Here is a 27,629-nt window from a genome sequence, read left to right as displayed (position 1 = left end):
GTTGGTGAAAAAGTCTATAATGTTGTAAAGCATGTTATTAGAAAATTATACTTGATTATACAATGATAAACATCAATGATATACTGATGCAGTATTGATGGCACATTATGAAAACCAGTGTTATATATGGATAATTATTATTTTTTATTTCTTAGCCGACGCCCTTATCCAGGGCGACTTACAATTGTTACAAGATATGACATTTACCCTTTTATACAGTTGGGTTTTTACTGGAGCAATCTAGGTAAAGTACCTTGCTCAAGGGTACAGGGTACAGCAGCAGTGTCCCACGAGCCTCCGGTCAAGAGTCCAGAGCTCTAACCCTGCTGTGTATGTGTATATATATATATATATATATATATATATATATATATATATATATATATATATATATATATATATACTGCATCAGTATATCGTTGATGTTTATCATTGTATAATCAAACTTATGGATTGTAACATGTAGTAGGATTTTAATGATTTCTTGCTTTAAGTGCACAGACGGCTAACCAATGGAAATACTATATATATATATATATATATATATATATATATATATATATATATATATATATATATATATTTGATGTAAAGCATGATTGTGAGAGACTGCAGCTTTAGTATAGTTGTCGAACAGGCTTGTATACTACACAGCTTTCTGGAGGAACCTGCATGCAAAAAGGATGCCTGTATTATATTAACATGTGTACCAAAAGGTTATTACATTAACATTCAAGGTGGTACATAGTGGATTTAGCTCAGAAAGTTCTTCACATTGGGGTTCTTTAGTGTTCGTTTCATTCAGTGTGCCTCAGATGTCCTTTAGACTGAAAATAATAAGGACCTAATTAAAATGCAGAAGGTGGAAATTGCTCCCTGCATAACACTCAGTAGACTGTCTGAAAACCTTGCCCAGCATAAAAGACTATAAATGATGTTTGCTTAATCAAGGTCAAGTGTGACAGGCCTGTACTTGAAATGTAAGGCTCTTGGGCCAAAGAGGTTTATATTTTTATTCTATGATGTTTTTAGTATCCTGATAACAGCTTCAGCATCATCAGCCCACCACAGTTGAGTAACCTCTTCTGGCCTAGATGTAGACAGAGTCATAAATGAATGATGAACTGAGCTAGTAGTGTTCACACCCCAATATACCTAATGATTTACATTTGGGTTTTTATTTGCATTCAAAATGTAAAGGGGATGTACAGTACAGGTTTGGGAGGTTGTTGAGTACAGTGACCAAAAAGTGAAGGAACGGCATGTAATAAATTATGTGTACAATTCTATATGTTAATATGGGTGACCCAGAAGTCAAGTGATGAGTACTAGGTTAACATAGTCAAAAGATGCTAATGTACACATTTAAAGCGAAAAAAATGCAGGTTGATAGGCATATTTCAAAATAGCTTAATATTGGTATGCTTTACATTTTACTTAGAAATATGTGTATCATATTTAAGCTTGAGCCTGGTGCATGTTGGTTCTTTATGATATGACATATACAGTAAAGTTATATAGAAAAGATCTTTGAATTGTAAGGTTACATGTTGGATTTAATAGATTTAGAAACAGAGATTTGTCTGTACAACAAATTACTGAGACTTTGATCTTCAGAATGGAGAGGCGTATTTCCGATTCAATTTCTATTTAATTTTATAGCGTTGGTTTTGGAGTTTGGTGTTTTTGATAGACCTCCTACTGTCGACAGGGAGCAACTTCTTTTGTTGATGGATAGAAAAATGAGAGTTGAAATTTGTTATGTGAAGTTGGAATTGGGAGAAAGGAGGTGGCGGTTGAGAATTATATTTTCAACAGGTTTAAGTGTACCTTTGACTGTAAAATCTTAAAATCTTAACCAAATCTATGGGTTTTGCTTCTGAAGAAGGTATTATAGGGAATAAGTGATATCTTTTAGTGTTGGATGTCATTGTCACAGGTGCGAGTGGTATGGTAAACAAAGACAATGTCAAGACAGTAATTCTCCCAAAAATGTCAGTGTTTTTATTAAATAATAACAAAAAGGACCACCCCTCTACCTACGATGGTATCGGGGGTTACACGGCTGGCTTGCATGCCAAAACAAAACTACAATAAATCCTTAATCCACGTCCCTGTGCACGAAATTGTGCTCTTCAAAACAGCACGGTCGTGGTGAGTGCTGGTGTCGTGAGGTGAATGCAGTGCTCAGTAGTTTGGGCTGGCTCCATGGCTGCAGCCCCTGGCTCCTTACTCCTCCTCTACAAGACAGAACAAACACATCACAAAACAAACAAGCAAGCCTCCGGTCGTAAGTTACGTTTCAGCACAAGGGGCCATAATCACGCAGCTGCGTCCCCTTTGTACTGCCTAACTCCTCCCTACAATCAGCCTAGCACCCCGGTGTAACCAATCGCTGCCTGGCCCACAGCTGATCGCATGGGAATCGTTTCGAGCGCACTCAGTTACGTGCTTCATCCAAGATGGCCAACTCCTTGTTTCTGCCCACTGTCGAGTCGCACCAGTCTCTGGGGAAGTGTACTACCAACCTTATACAGCGCCCTTTCTGGTCGGGAGGGATATTTACAGCATCAATTCTTTCTCTCTTTATCACAGTCATTTAAATATTTTTTTTTTTAAAAACATCATTATATATCATATAACATATCTCATTATTGTTTTTTAAGCATGCCCAACACAGCAATGCAATAATCTTTAGCTGCTAGATTGACCTAAGAAACAGTTGAAAGGCAAAGTTAATGCTATTAACCAAACAAATATTATAGTGTATAATAACTATTTTTAAAATGTGTTTTGGGGGAATATTTTGTACTAGGTAAGCTGCTTGAAGTGTTGTTTAAGGGCAATTCCATTAACTCACATAACTTTTAGAGCAGAAATGTAGTGTTTCTTGGTCTCAAACAATATTACCTAAAGTGAGATTGGCCAAACTAGTTTTACCAATGAATAAACCTAGGGTGTATATATTCAAGTAAATAAGAAATTAGAAATAATCAGTAAAAATAACTTTATTAAAACAAAAACATTTTATTTGGTAACTGACATAACATAAAATTGACATTAACAAAAGTTTTTACATTCATTCAAGTCATTCTAAAATAAAGAGGCAACTATATATGCAGAACTGCACAAAATAATTAACAGTGTATGGTGCTCAAATGTAAGGAAACAGTTTGCACCACCCCAATTCTGCCCTCCACCAGAACCCCAAAAATGACGTAACCAGGTCCTGTAACTGACCATTCTGAAAAATGCATGGATGTGAATACCATGCAAGCTGAAGCCCTCACAGTGTCTGCAGTTCTCATGTTTTCCCCAGGTATTCACAGGTACTGGTGCATCAATCCTTTTGAGAACAGGAAGCAGGGTACCACAATACATCCCTTTGCCTAGGCCACTTCCAGCCACCTTTGCATGGATACAAAACACTGACAAGCATCTCGGGTGGGGCTGCCATGGCTTCTTCAACTATGCCAGGGTAACACTAGGGTGGGCAAAGGTATTTTTAGATTTCAACAAACAAAACCCCAAACAGGTTATTATCAATAGTTTTTACTTAACTTAAACATATCTGAAATAAAAATAAAAATGATGCACCAAATTCGAATACAGTTCCTGCCCATCTTGGATTTAAGTTTTGCAGTGATTTGAAATTGAAAGATCTTTTTTTTTTTTTTTTTTTTTTTAACGCTAGAACCTACCCCTAAAAACACATCTGTCACTCTGCCAAGATTGCCAGGAGGGTAGACACTCTGTACTACAAAAGATGCATCTACGTCATTTTAAAATGCATGGGTTTTGTTTATAATATACTGAAGTGTAACATGTTATAGCACATTTTAAAGGGCGTTTATTTGTCTTACAAAATTATAATTATAGCCATTATGCAATTACCCCTATAGTGTTTCTTGAGGGCCAAAATGTTTTCATATTAATAATTTGTAAAGAATGTTATTATACAATATTGGATTGATGCATTTGTCTCTGAAAAAGCAGGTAATGTGAATATTTATATAAATAATGAATATGAAGCTTTTTTTAATGTTATAAATGTAATCCAATTTAAACTAAATCTGTGCATTGCAAAGTCAAGTCTTCCACATGTTTTAACTTCCTTTCTATATTACAAATCAGTGTATTTAAACGGTCTAGCACATTTGCAGAATCAGATCCACCGTGAATTGTATCGATGCTACTACTACTAGCCCTGTGAGTCTCTGCACTATCTGCGCTGCCCTGTGACATTTGATCAGTCATACCATCTATGTCACTGCTGTCAGTCACTTGTCTTCTTGCAAATGTGCCTTTTAAATGTATCCCTCGTATTCTTAGCAGAGTTTCTACATGCACTAATCATTTTATTTATATATGTGCATATAGCGCATTTGAAATACTGTTCATGCTGCACATTTGTAATATCGAGACTGAAGTTATGATTTAAGATATTATGAACTGCAAGGCTTGCATATCGTTCTGTCTCGTTATTTCTTCTACCAAATGTATAGATCTCATGCATACCCCCATTTGTTTTTTGTTTTTTTTTAATTTAGTCGTCGGCAATTATTTTTACCCCGGTTTTTTTTTCACCCCAATTTAGTATGCCCAATTATTATCTGTATCCCCGGCTCACCGCTCGCAACCCCCCCGCCGACTCGGGAAACGGAGGCTGGAACATGCGTCCTCCGAAACGTGCTCCTTCCAAGCCGTCATTTTTCGCATTGCAGATCCACAGCAATGCCACCAGACCTATAGTGCCGGAGGACAACACAGATCTGGCGGCTCCGCTGCAGAGCCACAGGCGCCCTATCGGCCACAGGGGTCGCTGATGCGCGGTGAGCCGTGGATTCCCCTGCCGACCTAAGCCCTCCCTACCCGGGCAGTGCTCAGCCAATTGTGCGCCGCCCCCTAGGAACTCTCGGTCACGGTCAGCTGTGACATAGCCTGGATTCGAACCTGCGATCTCCAGGCTATAGGGCACATCCTGCGAGGAGCGCCTTTACTGGATGCGCCACTCGGGAGCCCCCCCCCATTTGTTAATAATGACATGTCTAATTCGTCACAAAAAGGAATGCTGCTTCCCCGTACCACTGTTTTTTTGGGCATCAGCATCATGGTTAAAGTTTCACACTACTGCCCCCAAATACGTATTTGACTTTTTTTAAAATGTTCAGCGTGTTAGATTATCATGCTGTCGGGTATGCAGAAAGTTTAAAAGGTATTAAATGTATTAAGAACAAAATTATTAGTAGGTATAGTAGTAAAATAATTTGAACAGTTAGGCTGGGTTGAAATAGGAAGACAGCAACCGGAAATGGCTGCACCATGCAGTAACTCAGCGTCTAAGTCTCAAAGTCCTTACACTTCTTTTATACAATGAAATCTACCAAGAAAATATTCACTTTTTTGTACCGAATGTAATCTAGCTGAACTTTACAATCCAAAGAATGATATTTTGTGAGATTTATATAATATTTTGAAAAATTATTACGATTAATACGACAGGTTTCATTGTCTTTTGCGATATGCAGTGACTGTAGAGCTCTGTAAATGTAAAACTACTGAAACTTACTTAAGTAGTTTAAGACAGACGTGTACTGGAGACAAATATATTTGTTTTGCAACTGATGATTACTGGGATAATCTTACATGAATTTCAAAACTGCTGCATTCACGATTCGCCCACTCTGTCCTTCTCAAAGGGGCAGAACCCAATCACGCTCTGTTTGCCCACTCTAGTAACACTTGCCTTTATACATAGCAATGCAGTACTCATTTACTGCCAATTCAATTATTTTCAATGGATTATCTGCCACAGCTGCTTTGTTTGAATTTACTGAAGCTTGCTCCACAATGCCAAACACACTGACCACTTTCCAGTCAGGTTTAATTTCTTCCAGAAATGGACCTACTGTGCTGACCTCTAGTTCAGTGTTGCTAAACATTCTAGCATAGTGAATGCTGTGGGTGTTTGGAATTTTCTTTGGACAGTTCTCTTCCCATCTATTTGCCCATTCATCTTGCGCCTTCTTTACCACATCCTTTGCAATATAAATGATGCAGACATTTGGGCATGCTTCTTTTGCCACCTTAGCAAATTCTTCTGCTGTGTTTACAACCGCACGCTTTTGCAGAATGCGCCACCAAACTGCACGCTTTATCGTACCTCCAACACCATCAACTGACCCTTTACCGTGTGCTGTGGCAAAAAAAGCTCAGTGTACACTGCTCGGCATGGTAAGGGTGGACAAGATAAATCTGTTTTTAAACTGGCCAGCAGCACCATCAGAAAAGATGTGCAAGTTAGAGATGTTGGCTAAAGTTGATGCTTCATTGAGAGAGAATAGCTCGATTGTAGCAAATTACTGTAAATTTGTCATGCTGCAGTTCATCAATGATCACAACATAAGAAGTAGTATGAGTTTGAGTTGTGAGAACTGCTGTAAACTCCTTCTGTTATCCAGTGAGCTGACATTATTTCATCTTGCTGCTTTATAGTGACGCTTTCTGAGAAATCTTCCTGCAGTACAGCTTCACATTCATTTAAATTCATCTTCAGTGTCTTAATTTGATGAAGTTGCAATAAAACTGTGGCAACGCAGAATGGTTAGCTGTTTTGAGCTCTGCTTTGGCATCATGCAATGTTGACTCAAGCCATTGTTAGCCATACATTGGTAGTAGTGTACAATTGTATCTTCTATATAATTTCCTTGTATTACCTAATCAATATAACTATCAAGGTGTAGGCATGTTTCACACTGGCCAAGGTAGCATTTCATCTGCCAGTTGCAAACTGACCCACTGACTAGGAGATTACCATTGGGGATATTTTGTCAAACTTTTTTCAAACCATCTTGTAGCACCTCTGTGTTGTCATGGCAAAGACAGCAGCAGACGCTGCGGTCTTTCTCACAGATAGGTTGAACGTGCACAGGATGCAATGCTGTAAACTTACGGTTTACATTGGGATATTCATTCTTGAAGAGGCGATGAGCTTCAAGAATAGACATCATGAGCACTTTTTTGTGCTTTCTCTTTTTTGTGCCGTCTTCATTTCTGATTGTAAAACAGTCTTTTCGTCCAGGCAGTTGACGGGACACGGAATCACTCTCGTAAAAAGCACAAACCTGTCTCTGTTTCATCAACCTCTGGTCTGTTTTTGGAAGCTTGCTTATCTACCAGAGCCAAACCAAATTTAGATGCCAGTATCTTTACCACTACACTTTTCTTTCTGAGGCTCTTTGGAAGTGCCCGGTTTACTCAACTTACTGCCTTCCCTAATGACTGAGCAGAAAAGAGAACTTTTGATGGTGAGTTTGTCAAATGATTCTCGTTAACTTCTGGTTCAAGTAATTTTAAAAGGTTTCTCCTGTAGTTTCTCATTCTTTCTCTGGTCTTTTCTTCTTCCCTTTTCTATCCTTGCACGATAAGCACGCATTCTATCGGCTGCAGATATTGGAGGCATTTTACAACTTTAATCGAAAAGCAAAAAAGGAGGGCTTTAGATTTCCTTTTAAAACATTGCTCTCTGGTTGGCATCTTAAACACTTAAGAACACAGAATCAATTTGGTAAACTTAAAATGTTTAAGTGTTCTTTTAAAAATAATTTAAGCACAGTGCTTAGAATGTTACATCAGTTACTTTCTAGTATAGTTACATCAGTTACAGTTTTTTGAGTGATATATATAAAATGTCCAATAAGCAAATATTGGACACAGATAAGGGTTCACATGTATGAGAACTTAAAGTAATCACAAAATTCTGAAGTGTCTTGTATTTAGTACAAGAACTGTTGTATATTAATTTGTAACTGACAACATTGCCATGTGCACTTTTTTATTGTAAAATATTTACCAAAAATGGACTAATATAAAATAGTATGGACACTTACCTTACTTAGTCCACTATATAAATCAACCACTTGCTTCTCGTGAAATGTTAACTTGTTTGCAGATGCTTCTGGATTGCATGAGGGTATTTTTTTCATTAAATTATGTCAACAACTGTACAATTTTCCAAAATGGCTGCCGGGTCACATGACCCAACAAGAAGCATACAAATGTAAATTATGTCATCTACTGACTTTGTTTAATATGATTCATAACTGTTTCTGCAGAAACTGAACTTTTTTTCCCCTCAACAATTGTGTACAGTTTTTCATAGAACTGCCCTTAAAGCGAGTTTCAACATCTCAAGCCTTTTTAGCTTTAAATGGCATCTACTGTAGGATAATGACAGCTCTGCTTGGAATCCCACTGGCTGAGCCCATCTATATGAGATTTCTAATTTTGACATGTGTAAAAACATAATAATCATACTAAAATCCCATTCTGTAGTTTGTGAGCAGCCAGGTCTAGAGCACATACTAGTTGTCCAGGGAATCAGTAGATAACAAATGCATTTTACTTTAAGGACAAAGTCATTTTTCCCAAGAAAAAAACCAGTGGCTTTGTCATCAGTCGACCATGCATGACATATGGATTTCCCCGCCCCTAAAAACTATAAGATGATTTAACCTAGGAAATTGCAGCATTCTCAATTGCTCAACAATGATTTTAGAATTACAATCCGGCTGTAGTGGTTTGGAGCTAACAAGTGGTTTGGGGACAAGTGGAGTTTCCTTCATAGTGGGTTGCTTCAATTCACTTTGTTATTAACTTCACAAAGTACAATAAAAATATATACAGTGGGAAGAGCGGTGGTTTTTATATAACAAAAACAATCCTGGGGGTACTCTGTTATATGTAGCAGTCATCTTTCAAAGTGTCATGACAAGGCATGAATAATATACTAAAAAGGTCCCAGAAACATATAAAAATATACTAGATATTGGTTTTCTACATTCCTATGGACATACATTTGTTTTGTTTACTCTCGACTCTTGACCGGAGGGTTGTGGGTTCAATCCCTGGTGGGGGACACTGCTGCTGTACCCTTGAGCAAGGTACTTTACCTAGATTGCTCCAGTAAAAACCCAACTGTATAAATGGGTAATTGTATGTAAAAATAAAGTAATTGCATGTAAAAATAATGTAATTGCATGTAAAAATAAAGTGATATCTTGTAACAATTGTAAGTCCCCCTGGATAAGGGTGTCTGCTAAGAAAAATTATGAATAAAGGGCGTTTGACACTAACTGTGAGAAATGATATCTTTAATAGTGCAAACCGAAATGAGATTAACTGTGCAGTCGTTATTGATATCATATATATATAATTTTTTATTTATTAATTAACAGTGATGCCTACATCTAGTATAAGCCCTTCTAGTGTTACCTTAATGGAAGGAAGTGACATCACACTTGAGTGCAGAACCTCTGGAATTCCTTCTCCAGACGTAAGCTGGTATCTAGGCAACTTGGTCACAAGTTATCAGGTAAGTCATTTAACAGCTAATTAACAGATATACAACACTGTTGTGTTATATTGTAAGCACTCCTGTGGTGCAGGAACAGGACAATCAATTCCATTAGTTATTTGATACATTGCAACATTTTAGAATGGTGTTAATTTATTAATAGAATTTGCTTACTGAATTGTAGTGCGAATGCAAGCATATTTTTTTAATGGGGGTAGACTTTGTACTACAGAATAAGTTAAAAAGTGTCTCATTGTATGGTAAATATGACTTCTCAGATTCTTACAGTAGGCAACATTTAAAATGTTATACATTCTGTTTTTTTTTTTCCTAGCAGCAGTACAACCTAAAGCAACACTATACAACACTCAAGATGATAAATGTTTCTTCCAATGATACTGGAAAAACAGTATTGTGTATTGCAGAAAATATTGTGGGAGAAAATGAATCTTCAGTTATTCTGGTTGTGCATTGTAAGTAGAAAATAAAAAGATCAAATGTGTTGGACTGTACGGTTGTGTTGACCTTGTTATGCAATCCCCTATGAAGGGAATATAGTGGAGGTGGTCGTATGTACCTACCATTGCAGACAAAAGTATTGGCACCCCTGCTTTAGTATTTTGTTTGTCTTCCTTTTGCTTTTATGACAGCTTTCAGACGTTTATGATAGTTCTAACCAGTATGTTACATCTGTTTTGGATATTTTCTTAAGCTCAGACAGATTTGATACACAATGCTTGGGTACATCTTTTTTTCAGATCAGTCCAAAGCATTTCTATTGGATTGAGATCTGGTGATTGTGAAAGCCATTCCAGAACTTTTATCTTGGTTTTCTTCAAGAATGCCAGAGTTGACTTAGCCGTATGCTTTAGGTCGTTGTCATGTTGGAAGATGAACTGTCTGTGAATCATCCGATGAGCAGATGGTATGGGTGTACTTTGTAGAATGTTTTGTGACATGGCTGCATTAATTCAATCATTCTTCATTAAATCATTCTTCAATCACATGAATGTCTCCAGCATCTGAACTGCTAAAACACCCCCATATCATGAACCACCTCCATGTTTAACTGCAGGTACAAGGATTTCTTCATTGAAGGCTTTCCCCTTTTTTTTCCCAAACATACTATGATTAATTTTTGGGGAAAAGTTATATTTTAGTCTCATTGAAACAGATATTTCTTTGGCAAAGTTTATGCATACAACTCTTCTGTGTTCAGGTGCATTTGTACAGTTATCTTATGCACTATGCCCAATGCTTCTAAATCTTTCTTAAGTCCTTGGATGTTAATCTAAGATTTTTTTAGCTGCTCGGACGATTCCCATGGTTTTCTTTGGACTTCTTTCAAGCATTACAGTTGAATTTGTTCTTCATTCTTACTCTGAGTGGGGATTTTGGTTTTCCATATTTCTTTGATACTGTTCTGTAACCATTTCCTTTGTTGTGGTTTGCTACGAGCGCTTTTCTGAAACCTGAATCCCACCATCATTTGCTGTGTTGCCAAAACGTTCTTCTTCAACAGATGTTGGAAATAATTCCATCTTTTTCTGGCTATTGATTTTACAATGCAGCCTAGTTACTGTGTAATGGTTTTCAATCAATTAATATCTTCCTAAAATTAGTTGTAATATATTTTTACAGACTTTTAATATAAATGCTTTTGTCATGAACAAATATTTGAAATTGCTTAAGTGCTTATATTTTTTTATATAAAGATTGTTAGTTAAACTTCCAGAAATTGTGTATTTTGGTCTTTGTCTTATTAATTAGTGGCTAATGTTCACTAATTGCTTGTGTTCAATATGTTTTCTTGAATTATCTTATATTAAGTTTAGGGTGCCAATACTTTTGTCTGTGACAGTACATACTTATGTCACACTTTACAGATTTTTGCAGAACCGCTTATCCAATTGCCATGAAACTTGGTAGTAACAAATTATTGAGAATATCAGATTCCAGGGATATAGATAGGTGTCTGTATGTCCGTTCATCCATCCGCCTGTATGACACATTTTTTGATTCATCTGGAGAATTGTGATTTCATTGCTAATTTTTATTCTATACTATTCTGTAATACTGTTGATATATGTCATGGTTAATTCTACTGATAGCTCTGATTTTGAATTTACAGCATGGTGGGACATGTCAGGGGTCATACACTTGGTATTTTGTAAGCTCAAGATTCATTATGGGTTTTCTACATGATTAGAATACAGCAAACTGTTTAAATGTTGACAAAAATACTTGAAATATAGTCAGGTTATTTGATACATAATGAAACAAAGCAGTAGCTTTCAAATGAAAGAATACAGAATATTTATGTGAACGGCACTACCTGAATGTGTTTGATTCAAACAAACATGTCTTTGTATTTTTTAAGGTTTCATAGTAATAACAATCTGTTTTCTCCTCCTAGTTCCACCAAAAATAACATTTTTAGACCAGGCAGTCCTGGACCACCACTGGTGCATTCCATTCAGTGTAAGAGGTAACCCAAAGCCAAAGCTAATTTGGTTCTATGAAGGGGCTGTTTTAAATGAGACCGACTTCATCTGGACTAGTATTCACATCGCCTTTGACAGCGAACACCATGGCTGCCTGCAACTAGATAGCCCCACTCATCTCAACAATGGCCAATACACTCTGTTGGCAAAGAACGATTATGGGACGGATGAACGCACTGTTTCTGCTCATTTTATGCAAGACCCATGTATTGGTAAGTAAAACAAAAATACATTTCTTTTAAATTTTACTAGTTCAGGATTTCGAGATTTATGAATTAATTTATATAAAGACCATTTCATTTTTTTTTTCTGGGTGTTTGGTTTAATCATCATCCATCATCTGACTCAGTCAGAACATTGCATTTCATTCACAAGAGGACTTATATTTCTCTGTCACAGCACTGTAATAATCTATAAATCGGATTGGTAGTTAAAGTTAAAAATTCTGAGGCACATTATTTGTATTCATAAGTGACTACTTTTACCATATTTTTTTTACTAAAACAAATTAAACTCCTATTTTATGATGGGAAGAATTAATTTGGTTTTGGGAAGTGTGACAGGATAGCAGAGTGATGACATCCCCAAACCAGAAAGCTGACAGAGACACACACGGGCAGGTACATTAAACAATGATCAACGTTCACCGAGCAAAATAAACGTTTAAACAAAACAGTCTCGAACACAAACAGAACTACTGACACCAAACAAAAGTAGCAATTTCATTTTTACTTTCTTTTCTCTTTTTCTCCTGTCATGTACCTCCTCTCTGTACACCCACCCCGACCACGCAAATGCTCCTGGTTCTTATACACGTGACCATCTCCAGATTAGCAATAAATTAATTAATCAATCAATCAATCAATCAATGGTCACATTCTGCACACGTTTTTAATAATTCTACGTGGTGGATACCAACTGTTAATTAATTCGCTGCCGACCACGCAGTGTCTGGCAGAGATGACACCGCCTCTGCCAGATCACATTTAAACCAACAATAATAAAGAAATCACTCTTTTTAAATAACACAAAATACATTCAAATCATAACACAACAACAACACCCATTCTAAATAAATAAACCCACAATAAACATATTTAACAGCACAATACATTTATTTACATGCAGGGCTTTGCAATTATATGAGTTGTGAATATGATGATACTTTGCAGGTAAAATGGACAGGCCTAAAGGGTACTACAGTAAACAGATGCTTTTTCCTGGTTCATTTTTGAGGTACAAGAGTTTCAAACTTATTTGTATATCATGCAGTACTCTTTAGCAGGTGCTCCAGTTGCCTCAATTTCCAAGTACTTTGACATATGTAGCTAGCTTCTTCACACCTACTTGTTACCATTCAATATTATTCTTATCTCTACAATAGTTTTATGTCACATTTGAGGGTGGAGTCGTCCAATGTGATCTCATGTTTACCACTCTTGAAACAATTCATTTGGGAAAAGTCAATACGGATGTGCCTCTAGTTTTGGTGCCTCTGTAATCAAGAAGGTTTTTCATGAAATCCAAGTTGTATGAAGGCAGAAACCAGCAACCAGAAGGTCTCACTCTTGGAACTTCAGTCACCCAACAAATTGTTGTTGGCTTTGTACCATTTTTTTTTTGCATTAAAAAAAATGGTACAGGCCAATTTTCTGTCTGAATGGTGCTGTTGTAAATAGCCTGGCTGTTGTGTCGGGAGGTTGTTACTATACCCCTGCTAGAATTTACCAGGCCACTGTACTCTCACTTTTGGCTGCTCCTCAGATTCCAAATGCTAGAGCTTTTTGTCCCAGAAGTCAGGTGCTGCAAATCCATACTTTCTGCACAGGCCTGGCCAAAACTGATAAGAACACTGGCCTGGTCGAAACCAGACACATCGTCATAGTGCCAACTGTGACAGAGTATACAATATCTGCCTTAGTGCCAAGCTGGTCTTCATATATTTTGTGCATTATCACACAACATAAAGTTCACCACTGCTGAACACCATTTTTGGGGTTTGCAGAAAAAACACAAAAACCACTTGTATGATAGGGTATATATGTTTATTACAGGTGTAGATTTAAAGCAAAATGAATATTTTTCAATGTATTTAATTTCCATGTTCTAAACATATTCACCCAAAACTATTAATTGTATTAGACCGCAAAATTGATTATTGTATGATATACAGCACCCACTCGATATATCACGGGTCTAGAGGTCCAATATAAATCCGCTATATATCGAGGGCAGCGATGTAGTGAGAGACGGATAAAAAAACAAATATAGGCTAATAACAAATACTGTACAACCACTCCCTTGTTTTATCGGGGGCGTCAGGGTCCAATATAAGTCCTCTACGCAACCCGCTTTTTCTCATTTATCGTATAAAAAAGCAACACACCATTTTAATTCGTACTGCAGAGGGTAATTGCTTCTCATCAACTTAAGTCTCCAATTAATTTCACAAGTCTTCCTCTCCTTTCTCAAATGCACAAACCTGCTGCATTGAAATAATCAATTCCCAACATAGGAGGCTTACTGCTAGGGAGCTGACATCACTGCCCTGTGACTTTTGCATTGCTGCCACAAGTGAACATCAAAATAAAATAAAAAAACGCTTCAGTAGATATTTAATTTGCTTTGTGTTATTGTGCAATGCATGTGTATTTGATAACAGTACAATATTAATGCTTTGTTTTTAATTGTTTTGTATATTTTTGTTTGTGATGTGCAGTACAAAATAAAATGAATAGTAACTGTAAGTGAAATTGCCTATATATATTGCAATTAAGGCATGCACAGTTAGACTGTAAAAATGGGGAGCCAACTCCATGACCGTGATATATTTGAATCCTCAGTATAGCGAGGGGCGATATAACGAGGGGTGGGTATATCATAAATTACAAAAATAGGTTATCGTAAAACTTTTTTGCATGTAGACTTTTTTGTTTATGTCTTCAAAAATATGTAATAAGTAAGTTATCAAAGTTGGATCTAGGTTCATTTTCTTTTTTTTTTATTTCTGTTTTATAGATTGCACAGAACCTCCTTATTATGGTAAGTTTGGTTGGGCATAAAAAAAACCAAACAAACCAATATTAAAAAATGTAAAATGTTATTTCACAATGTTCCTGTGGCTGCCTGTAAATAGTGTGGGTGTTTGTGGGTGTTTTGGTGGTGCTTGGCAGGAATGGGGTTAATATATATATATATATATATATATATATATATATATATATATATATATTATAGACACACACACACACACGTTTAGTTAGCACTCCTGGCAGGAGTTAGGTTTTTGTACCATGTTTATTTTGCATTTTGTACACTGGCTGTATGTCCTCAGTGCACTACCATTGTGACCATTGTGTCACATGAGCTGTTCTCACTGCGCTCCTGCGGGGCATGTCAGCTTCAACCTCCGTCCTGATCTCCTGCCTGTTACTCCGCAGCAAATGCACGCACCCACAAGCCAGGCACCACTTTCTCTGCTCCAGGTTTGCCAGCATGTCCTGTTTTCTTCTCATTTTCCACAAAACTTTCTTTAAAAAAAAAAAAAGTGTACCCACAGAACTGGCTCTGGCCTGAGTCTTGGCTGCGTTGTTTATCCCACGCAGGACACCATATGTAACAGACTGTTGGCTTGTGGGTGCGTGCATTCGCTGCTGAGTTACAGGCAGGAGATCGAGACGGAGGTTGAAGTTGAAGGTTTATTAAGACACACAGAGTGAGAACAGCTCACGTGACACTACCTCCAGCGTACAAAAACCTAACTCCTTCCAGGAGTACAAACTAAACGTTTCGGGTTTGTAAACTAATAAACTGGACTGCTAAGCCATTTACCAGTATGAAACATACACACACACACACACACACACACACACACACAATATATATATATATATATATATATATATATATATATATATATATATATATATATATATATATATATATATATATATATATATATTCTTAAAGTATACACACGGTACCTTTTCTTTGTTCCAGCTCCCTGGTAGTGTCTTCCTAATGGAGCCCTGGGCTCTCCTTTTTATAGGATGTGGCTGCTCCCAATTATCACCAATTATTTTCTTCTCTGCCAACCACCACCAAAATACACAAATACCAACACTATTTTCTACAGAGCTCTTGCATCATTATCCTTAGCAATTATATCCCAACCCATTTGGCAAGTTATGCATACAAATTAATATTCATTACAAAACTCTTTGAAATACATATATATATATATATATATATATATATATATATATATATATATATATATATATATATATATATATATATATAAAGAATGCATAAATAAAAAGATTATCTTCAAGTATAGCAAACCAACAGCAGTTGAGGCAACATTTAGGGCAAAATAAAATGTACTGAAATGTTCAGGAATCTGGCATTGTGATTGGCTGAAGGGGACTTTATGATTTATAATATTTGTCTTAGTGAGGGGAGCTGTGAGTCTTAAGTCTAGTTTAAAAGGTGTCAAGATAAAAAATGTTAAATCATTTCAGCTAATACAGAAAAATATATTATTATTATTATTATTATTATTATTATTATTTATTTCTTAGCATAAGCTGTCAATATGGTGCACAATAAAAGGAGGATAGCAGAAATGTGATACTCCTAAGTGCCGCCTTCAGTCAAGATCCATCTAATTTAGCTTGGAGTGCACCCCTCAGAAATAACGGCTGTATAGTTGCATAGCTGCAAAGAGCTCTCACAGGCCTCTTCGTGCAGCCAGTTTTGTAGAGCAGAAACAAGTAAATAAAAAAAGTTTGTCTCAGAGGGTGTCAAAATAAATCATCATGGCAAACATCAATATTGAAAACAATGTGTTTGTCCCTCAATAGCCAAATTCTGCACCGTTATTTTATATATAAAACTACATTTTAATTTCTTCAGGAACATTGATAGAGATAGTGATATATATTTGGGTCATTCCATACCAACTCAACCAGAGCCGTTGCCCGACCGTCCCAAATTTAGCTAGAAAAATTCACCTGGAGGTTTTCGGGCTCACTGAGTTCAGAAATGCTAATCTATTTTTATTTTTTTTTTATTTCCCCTTCGAGCTGTGACCTGGCAAAGGTCAACCTAAAGTGAAAACATGGCCCTGACCGGAAAAATCACCGAAGCTCAACTTAGACGCTACCATGTGTAGCACCTCATTTGACTCGTAACGAATAGGGCTTTTGAGAACAAAATACCTGGACCCCCTAACTCACCTTTGGCAAGTTGCCAGACAATGAAGTAAGTGACATGTTTTATTCGAACTTCAGCCCAACCCTTTACCCTGTAGGGGATGCGGGTCCTAAAATGTTAGTATTGCTGTAAGAACCTTAGGGACCACTCTTCCAAATTTTGTGAAACACTTTTCAATTCCCTCCCACTGGTCATTAACCCCCTCTTAAATTTGTCATGCATTCGAGCATTGCTCATGGCCACTTTGGTGAGGCTAAAGTACCACATAGTCCTAAATGAACTGGCGTTATTCTTCAATTTTGCATTGTCTGGGGTTAGATCTAGAGTAAAAAGTGACAGGGTGTGCTTCCAGTGGCACTAGCTTGGAGCTGAGGTGTTATGAACTTGCGTGTGGAACTTAGATTTCTTTGTTACAGTGACACATTTGAAACTACCAAAACCTCAATTAGGTGTGTTTTAAAAACTTCCGGTGGTGCCTAAAAGAAGATCTGAAAGAGGACCATGCCATCTGTCTACTTGATTTTGCAGAAAATTATAGTTTTGTGATCCAAGACGCTGCCCAAGGATTTCACTGGGACAATTCTCAGGCGACACTCCATCCGTTTGTGTTCTACTTCTGTTGGGACGGTGAACTTAAGCACATGAGTGTTGCAGTGATGAGTAATGAAATGCAACACTCCACGTCAACACTGTATGCATTTCAGAAGGAGGTAATTCCTTTGATCAAGAGGGAGGTCCCTGACTCGAAATATATACATTACTTCAGTGATGGAGCTGCTAGGCAGTACAAGAATCGCAAAAACCATCACCAAGCTTAGTTTTCATCAGCAAGACTTCGGTATCACCGCAAAATGGCATTACTTTGCCACATCACACTGAAAAAGTCTGTGTGATGGTATGGGAGGTACTATTACTATTAAGGCAAGTGCAGCACAAGCTAGTCTTCAAAGCTACATCATTCTTACCCCTTACCAGCTGTAAGAATGGGCAAAAGGACACGTAACCGGTGTACAGGTCATGTTCGTCTCTCAAGAACAGGTTGAAGAGAAGCACCCTCTCCTTAATGTCATGTATGATGACGTTCTAGCCATCACCGACTCTAGGGAAGTACACCACTTTGTATCCGATACCCCAGGCAAGATAAAGGTCTCATTTACAAGTCAGAGTACGGAATTCTGTGTGGTGACAGTGTTGAAAGGCACAGTTGTCCAGGAGGGTCCAGCTCAGCTGCGTCTACAAGTTGGTGACTGGGTGAAGGTGTTGCATGACAATAAAATGTTCCTTGGAGAAGTTGAGAACATCTCTGATGATGGAGCACAAGTGAAGGTTATGCATTCTGACGGACCAAACACCTTCAAGTGGCCCCCGAGGACACACCTAATTGAGGTTTTGGTAGTTTAAAAAATGTCACTGTAGCAAAGAAATCTAAGTTCCACACGCAAGTTCATAACACCTCAGCTCCCAGCTAGTGCCACTGGAAGCACTCCCTGTCACTTTTTACTCTAGCTGTAACCCCAGACAATGCAAAACTGAAGAATAACTCCTGTTCGGTTAGGACTATGTGATACTTTAACCTCACCACGACAAATGCAACTTAAAAAATCTGCCAAAAATCAAAAATCTGAGGATATCAAAATGTTTTGCTTGATTCTTGTAGGTCTCATCAACATCTATCCAAAAATATCTTTGGGTGATTTGGAGCCCCCCCCAACATGAGTTATGCCTAAACTTGGCAGAAACACCAATAATTTAAATTTCAGAGGAGGTTTGTGAAACCAAAAGTGTTTCACAAAAGTTGGACGGTCCCTAAGGTTCTTACAGCAATACTAACATTTTAGGACCCGCATTACAGGGTAAAGGGTTGGGCTGAAGTTCAAATAAAACTCATCACTTACCCCTCGTCTGGCAACTTGCTAAAAGTGAGTGAGGTGCTCCTGGTATTTTTTTCTCGAAAGCTCTACTTGTTACGAGTCGAATGAGGTGCTACACATGATGGTAGCGTCTAAGTTGAGACCAGGGTGATTTTTCTGGTCAGGGTCACTTTTTTCACTTTAGGCTGACCTTTGCCAGGGGAAATAAAAAATCAAAAAATGATTAGCATTTCTGAAAGTGGGCCTGAAAACTCCCAGGTGAATTTTTCTAGCAAAATCTGAGACAGTCAGGCAACAAAATGCCCCTTTTCTAGTTGAGCTGGAGAAAAATGACCCATTTATAAACCCAGATGTGTTTCTCTTTATACAGACTATACCTCGGATCCTGCACCCACCAATGTTCCAGACGTGGAACCAGACAGCATTGCTGTAAGTATTTGTAAGCTAAGGTATTTGGTATGGATCACTGCGCAGAAAACCTCTATTAAGCATGAAGAACACCAAGTTATATGAAGAGACTGTACCTGAAAGGACCTGCCTAGTTGGCTGTTTTACCTTTATTCAATCGCTCACACAATAAAAAATAACAGACAATAATTAACTAGGTTAATATACAAACTATTTATTCTTATCAATTGGTACACTACACAATTCTGTACATATTTTCTTTACCATAACAAAATGTAGTCTTTATAACATGCCTTTGATACTGTAAATTCAGAAAGGAGACAACCACCAATGGAATGAAATTAATGATTTATTGAATTGACAGACAAACATGCCCGTAAATAATTACGTTATTTGAATTTAGCCCATGGCCTTGCCAATTGGAGCCCATTAACCGCCCCTGTGCTGGCAAAACTATAATCAATTTATATATGAATTAGATTAAAACTAATGCCAGCGGGTAGAACAAGACAGTCTTCCCCCTAGACAAGAAACGCTGCAAAGTGGAGGCAGGGGAGGAGGGGGACCAAACAAATAAACGAATGATAAGGGCTGTAGATGAAAGACGATATACATATATATATATGTGTATATATACTGTATGTGGTTTGATGATTACATATGTGATTAAGGGGTGGTTTCTCCTATCAGAAATACAACTAAGTTTCCAATGATTCTCTTTTTAGTTAAAGGAACACGGGTCAGGTAACTATTTTAGCTTTTCTCAACAGATTCAACAGATAGGGGCCCATTTTTAAAGCAAGTGAAAATTCAAAGTTCTAAAATAAGTGTCAGGCTTAACCAACTGACTCAATATAACAAACTCTGTATAGTGTTTGTCGGCACTATCTGGATTGATCCTACTGCTAGCTTTTGCCACAATAGTGTAAATTGTATTTGCACATAAAACCAAAATGTTATTAAAACATAAAAAAAAAGATTTGTGTACAGTCAGGAGGATAAGATTACAATAAAGTGTATTCACTCATGAACTCCCGCTGTTTTCAGGTGTATGTAGTGGTGGGCATTGCTGCTGTGGCGTTCACAGGATTTGTGCTGATGTTGATCATACTGAAATTCGGAAGGAACTCCAAATTTGGAATTAAAGGTAGGATATGTGATTTTTATACTGATTATTATTAAACTGTGAAGAATTGAAAATGGAACAGCAGAAAGAGGTACACCAACATCTGTACACTCAAGCCTGCTTTTCTGTAACATTGTGATTTCACAAAGGAATATACTGTATTGTGTATATATAAAAGCGTGCTCACTATAGCCAGGTGACCTTTTGTATGTGTGGTGTTAAATACAGGTTTTACAGACAGGAGCAAAGTATAAAAAAGCAGGGATGTGTTACATAATTGTGAACCATTCACATGCTTCTAAGTTTGCATGTTTCTAATATATATATATATATATATATATATATATATATATATATATATATATATATATATATATATATATAGTCACCATTGGGCAATCTGAATACACAAAACCGAGTGCCATTTCATTTAAACTGATCAGGACAAATTGGAAGCTGTTCAGGAACTCTGTAAATCCTAGATAATTGTAAATTCACCTGATATATGTGGTTATAATGAGATGTGTTTTTTTTATCTTAAAAAGTGCATCTGATGGCAAAATGCCTTGGTTATTTTGGTATAGTTGGATTTCATTATCTACATTTGAAGATTGGTGGCGCTTGTGATCCTTATATGTTGTTGTACCAGACCACATTATTAATCTTAAACATTGGAGTTATAAAGGTATGTTTGGGTAGATCTTATTAACATATGGGATCTCAGTCATTAATTATAATTGCTTGTCACCTCCACTGATTTGTCATGACCCTTGACTCGTGTGGACTGAAGCAATTCATGTGTGCCCTTGGGCTTTTCCAAAGGCCATTGGTATGTACAGTACAAGCTTTCACATGTTACTATTTTCATCTTTGTGCCTCCATGAAGTTAGATATTATATAAATATTATGTTTGGTAGAATACACAACAGATAAGTAAACAGTCAATTGCTTGCAGAGAGAGATATACTGTATGTTTAAAGTGATACGTCCTGCTGTTCTGCTCCTAAAAAAAGGGGAGGTTGGAAAAATAGGCACAAAGTTGATTTGTTAACAATCGTTTTTTTTTTACTGCTCTGTTTAAATACTTGCCTTTCTGGGTTGCTCCTACTTTTTGTAATCGGAATGTCACGATCCCAAAGTGTTAATTTGATACTCTTTCTAAGAAACACGTACATGTTTTAGTGCATGTTCAATGTAACAAGGAAGTTCACCCATTTACATGGGTAAATTAGTAATATAGTCATTTACCCTTGGAGCCCAACCCATCAAGGTCAGTGTGGATAATTCTGACCTATTGCTTTTGAAAACTATTATCATTCAAGCCTATGAAATAGAGTCGAAGGTCATAATTTTCAATCATTATTGTTTTACATAGTCTGTTGTGTTAAGATTTAAGAACTAGCACGTTTTATACTAGATTCAATAGCAGGTGTTATTCATTTGTTTAATGTATTTTTAAGGTACACACCTAGCAGGAACTGCCAGTAGGTTACAAGATTAAATGAAATGTAAGTTTGACTTTTTTATCAGGTCAAATTGTCAATTGTGATTAATATCATTTTATTTTCTGCTGATTTCACTGTTTTTACTTATTTAATTATTATTTATTTATTTTTTTGCTGGTGTTAGATTTACAGATTGATTACGCTAATTATGGAACAGAAAATGAGATTTCAATGGGGCGTCAGGTTCTATTTTTAAATGCACATCTAAACAGGCCACTTATCAATTGTATCAGCAAAAGCCCACAATCTTATTAGAGCAAAGCACTCCTTTTGTTGTGGCTGTGTAAAAGCAATCTGGATTAGATTTCACCCGTGCTAAGAAACTTTCACCTTGAACCAGTGGATTAACTCCCTCTAAATGTGTTCACTGGGAGACAGTATACATTATTAAACAGTATAAATAGAAAGAACATTTAGTGCAAATAGTTTAATGCTATTAAGAAGAATAACAGTTTATTTTTTTAACTGGCTTCCAGTATACACCAATATATGTTTTTTTTTTTTCTTTTACTTTTTCAATTAATAACATACATATTGTACAGTAAGTCTTAAGAGCTGTATCAATTAAAAAAAGTCAGACATGAAATTTAGATTTCTCTCTAGTAAGCTTCAAACAGGTTTGTCTAAATATGTTCTCCTAATGATGAGAAATTATAAATTTATCCATCAGTGACAGACATTTATCACACTGTCAAGCCATTCAACCAAGATAAAATCATGATGGAATGCATGAAGATGTAGAAAGCCTTTTTCACTCATTGTTACTTTAGAATCTTTGTATTGCAACCTAATTTAAAATATGATAGCAGATAGCAGCTGCATGCTATAACTAAGCAACTCCAACTGAAACCTACAATTTACTTGTTGAAACTTGACCTTATGGAGACATTTAGTTGTTGTCTTTTGAACGCACAACAATTGGTCAGAGGAAGGGGGCTGGTTCTCTTTGATGCATTAGCAGTACATTTCCGCACTTCTGAATGCAGCCTGTGTTTTGTCTGCCAGGCAAGGTGTGTGGGAGTAAGTCCTTAGAAAGGGTACTGGAAGCACACTGGAGTGAAGTGGAAGCATACCAATTCATTAATGATTCAGGAGGACTGGTTTCAGTTTTCTCTCCATTCCAAGGAGTGCTGGCTAATCAATAAATCACTCTCAAGGTCACAAATGACTCTACCATCCCCATGTCCCGCAGTATCTTTTAGAGCACTTTGATACTTAACATGGGTAATGCTTCTAGGGCAACACAATCACTGCAGTTTATTAGGAATATATTTTCTTATCTAGTATATGATTGTGAAAAATGATCTATATTGGTCAGTTTTACTGGCGCCGCTCTGATTTACAGTCTTAAAGGTATTGTTTGATGTCGAACAAAAACTGCATTTTTTCAATCGTTGAGGAGACAGCTTTTATCAAGTTGATATATCTTCAGATGCTAAGGAAACTTCAGGAATGCTTTTAGAATATTTCCTAAAAGTCACGGGGCAGTGAACAGCGATGCACTAAAAAAGGTGGCCTCTTTTTGTTGAACTCACAGCTGGCAAGAGCTCTCCCGTTTTACAGTCAGACACAGTAGCCACTTCTCTACAGTATGATATTTCTGACATGGGAGAGAATCTACACATGACACAATTTGATCCACATTTCCCACAATCATCATTTGTCCGTGGTGTGGTCTATTTGTTCTGTTGTATCTGTAGTACCCCAGAACCAGTGTTTTGTTCTTGGGTGGAATGGAATTCGCTTGTACAGTATATATATTCAATGATGTTATTACCATTTTTAAGTGAGTGTCTAATCCTCCATTGAGGGATGTATATTAGAGGTTGTCTTACATTTCTCACACTTAAAGAGTTTTGCATATACATTGTTGAGTGTATCATAGTTCTGAGGTGTAGACAAACAGTTTTCCTAGAGAAGCGCTTATTCAGTCATGATGAAACTTGGTCTGGATATACTTTAACACAAGGTATTGAGAGTATTAGAATCTGGGAGCATATGTAGTTGTTAAATAAAATATCTAAATTATATTCATATGTTTTTTTTTGTTTTTTTTTAAAATTATGTCTCAATCCTAAAATTCTAGGTGATGCTAAACTTTTGGTCATAGCTGTATATAACTGTAACTGGGGGGTGTTACCTGTGTGGGTCGTCACTAAGTAACACAGAGGGTGTGTACACGTGCACAGATTTAATAATAACACAGGTATTGCAGATGTTTTTGCATGTTGCTGCCCTTGGGGTAGCTGCAATGGTAGCCCCAGGGCAGGGTTTAATAAACACAAAAACAGTAAAACTGTTCTGCAGTCCTGGCATACACACGGACACTTTTCACCACAGATTTACAGGTTAGTTCAGGGGTAGGCAACCCTTGTCCTGGAGTGCCGTAATCCTGCAGGTTTTGTAGGTATCTCTTAATCATCAATTGCTAAATACCTGGAACACATGGTAATTCTGACCAATTAAGCCAATCATTGAATCAAGGGCTTGGATAAAACAAAAACCAGAAGTGTCTGTGGCACTCCTGGACCAGGGGTGCCTACCCCTGGGTTAGTTGACTTACTGTGATGGTACTTATCCTGGTTCAGGCTAGGTAATGCCTTCACTGAACTGTGCCTTTATTTCGCTTCACCGTGGGTTGATTCTCTCTCTCACTATCTTGTGCTGTCGTTTACCATTCCGACTGAACAGGAAAGCAGCAGCCAGGCAAAGCATGTCCCAGCGCACATCTCTGTGTTGAATGGCTTCGCAGCAGCCGTGAACTATTGCGCAGCCATTTTTTGAGCTGCGCGTCTGCTCCCAGTGCACACCCCTAGCCAAACAGGATCTCCCGATCAGCTCAACCCCTGCCGATCCTTCCTGTTTACTCCACGGCAACGCAGACAAACCAGCTACAGGTTCCTCCATGTCACAATAACAAAAAGGGTTTTGTTCATGGGTACCTACCAGACCATGTTTCCTAGAACAACCATTATATAAGTTGTGAACAGTAAGTTTGCAGGTTTCCCATGTTTTCCAAATGGTATACGATGCATTTACTTAGGTTACTGTGGTTTTCAATGTTTTTAATAGGCTTTACCATACATCCCTGGGCTTTAAAGTGTTTACCTATGCTTCAACATGCTTTCACTGTACGTTATTACACTTTTACTAAACTTTCATAGGGATTGACTGAATATTCTTGAAAAATAAACTGTGCTAGACCAATATTTTACTGCTTGATCAGTGTTTTTAACTAGATTTTTTCAAAATTACTACTAAATAATTGGATACAGGATTGTATTGAGATTAAAATTGATCATGTCAAATGTTTGTCTTTTAATGAATTACACTTTAACGTAAAACTTGAGAGGAACAAACTTTGTTCAACTTAATGACAAAAACTGACAAGAGATTTCTACCGCATTTAATTAATTGCTGCCAAGTCAGTTATTTTGAAGAGGGTCAGGTCAGATAATTCATGAAAAGCACACAGCTCCGTTTTTAGAATACCTTGTAGAGTCTGTGCGATGTGGATGACTTTTGTAGGAAAACACCAGATATTTGAAGCAAGGTTTGTACTTCAGTTTGTCCTTGTGTAATGCTAATCAATATAAAAAGCAACACAGGAATAATAGATCTGTACGAGGTACATATGTACAGTAGCTTCCTTATTCCAATTATGTTCTTAAAAGTGACCTGTCATCGATGCAGCAGTAAAAAGTAAACCTGATTAGTTTGTCACTAGGTTGGAAATCTGCTTCTATCAGCAAGTTTCACAGGGTCTTTGAAATGCACAAACCAGACAAAGCATCATTTGTTAGTATGCGTCATATATGTGTATGAAAACTATACAAGGCTTCAGAAAAGCTTGCTGCAGCTTCAGTCTTTTCTTTTATAAGCGGTGTGGGAAAGGGAATTTTTCACTGATTAAAGAGTTGTCCATGCTGTTGCTATGGTTTCCAGCTTCATTGAGAGGATGCATAGAAATGTGAAGCATAATCTGGGTGTTACAAAATGGTAGTAGAGAAGATTGCTTGATGTGATAGCATATAAGATTGTTTGTGTTGACATTTATTATTGCTTTTGGATGCCTATGGAGATTTCTATCATGTTTTTTTAACTTTCAAAAAACACATCTGAACCATGTAGGAAGAAAAACAGACTGACAATTCAGAACTTGTGAAAATACTTTGACAGGAATGTCCTGCCGTTTGACTTTAATTACTTGTGTGTCTTATGTTTTTGTTGGCTCATCACTTAAAGCCTCATTATTATCATTTATTTAAGAAGGAAGTATTTTGGACTACTAATATAAATAGTAAAAAGTATGGCATACAAAAAAGTTAGAAAGGAAACTTTGTTTTCTGTAATAAAAGTTGAGAGAACTTCTCTTAACTCTTCTAACTCTGACAGTCAAAATTACACAACGGAACTTGGCATACGGCAACGGTTGTCTAAAATGTGATTACTGGTTGAATTCAACCTAAATTTAATTTACAATCTTTGAAATAACTGAATAGGATTGTATTTTCTGACCATATTCCAACTGATCAAACCCCTGCAATGTGCACTGCAGCTACTCGAATGACAGATTTTATATCTAGTCCACTGAAAGGTTTCCCAGATGAAGGGGGGAAAAATGGCTTGATTTAGTCTGCAATTCTTATATCTTTATTCAGTTTTGTTTCAGATTAAATAGTTGCTAGTCAGGAAACACAGCCTCCGGTGTCAGCTTATTGTAATATATTGTAATATTAATTATAGCTATACTTTTGGGTCTAAAGGCCTTAAGAGAACTGTGGTGAGATACAGAAGTCCTGATATCCCAGGAGGGCTAGTCTTCTTCATGAAGATCCATGGGTTGTATAATAAGAAACTGGTTAAGTTTAGTTGGTCATGTAACTTGTGACAAAACAGTCCATCATTAATGACACCGTGTAATAATTTTTTTTTTTTTTTTTTTGTTCCTGGGTAGTAAGTGTAGAAAATGGCTATTATTCCCCACAAACTTTGCTTTTGTGACCAGGACAGTGATATTTTGAAATTTACCTATTTTCCAGAGCATTCCAGATAGATTCAGTGCTGAGTAAACTTGGAGTAACTTCTAGAACTTTCTAGAACTTTCCAGTAATATAAATAGTAGTATAAATACAGGGGCCTTAAGCCCACCAGTTCAGTTTAGTTCCAGCTGCCTAAGTGGATACATATCTGCATTTTTCTGAGATGGCATCAAGGTCATAGGAGACTTCAAAATGGTGGCATTCCTGATGGGTCTCCAAGGCGGTTTTACCAAGTTTCCCTGCTATCTTTGCCTTTGGGACAGCAGGGACACCAAGGCGCACTACCACAGGCGGGACTGGCCACAGTGGACCGAGTTCTCTGTGGGGAGGAACAACGTCAAGTGGGAGCCACTGGTGGACCCCCGGAAGATGCTGATGCCACCACTGCACATCAAATTGGGCCTTATGAAACAATTTGTCAGAGCTCTAGATAAGGAGTCGGCAGCCTTCAAGTACCTTCAAGACTTCTTCCCTAAGCTGTCTGAGGCAAAGGTCAAAGCCGGTGTCTTCGTCGGACCACAGATAAAGAAGATCCTGGAGTGCAATGAATTCCCCAAGAAGCTCACTAGTAAGGAGAAAGTGGCTTGGAACAGCTTTGTCG

At 37.2% G+C, this 27,629-nt stretch overlaps 1 protein-coding gene across 5 annotated transcripts in view; it reads left to right on the top strand.

The window, feature by feature from the left end:
- The window catches only part of LOC117421120 (BDNF/NT-3 growth factors receptor), an 82,116-nt gene that overhangs the window by 9,170 nt on the left and 45,317 nt on the right, over positions 1 to 27,629 (top strand). For 2 of the 5 annotated variants that reach the window (XM_034035078.3, XM_034035076.3), the window contains exons 6-11: positions 9,237 to 9,373; positions 9,690 to 9,828; positions 11,772 to 12,071; positions 14,878 to 14,901; positions 19,318 to 19,376; positions 20,403 to 20,502. In XM_034035078.3, the coding sequence (XP_033890969.3) occupies positions 9,237 to 9,373; positions 9,690 to 9,828; positions 11,772 to 12,071; positions 14,878 to 14,901; positions 19,318 to 19,376; positions 20,403 to 20,502 (759 nt within the window). The remainder of the gene's footprint in view (positions 1 to 9,236; positions 9,374 to 9,689; positions 9,829 to 11,771; positions 12,072 to 14,877; positions 14,902 to 19,317; positions 19,377 to 20,402; positions 20,503 to 27,629) is intronic. The other 3 variants (XM_034035080.3, XM_034035079.3, XM_034035077.3) reach the window with 2 other exon arrangements.

The sequence above is a fragment of the Acipenser ruthenus genome, chromosome 1, assembly GCF_902713425.1.
Source record: "Acipenser ruthenus chromosome 1, fAciRut3.2 maternal haplotype, whole genome shotgun sequence".
In the NCBI taxonomy this organism is placed as follows: domain Eukaryota; kingdom Metazoa; phylum Chordata; class Actinopteri; order Acipenseriformes; family Acipenseridae; genus Acipenser; species Acipenser ruthenus.
This window is presented reverse-complemented; position numbering and strand designations above follow the sequence as displayed.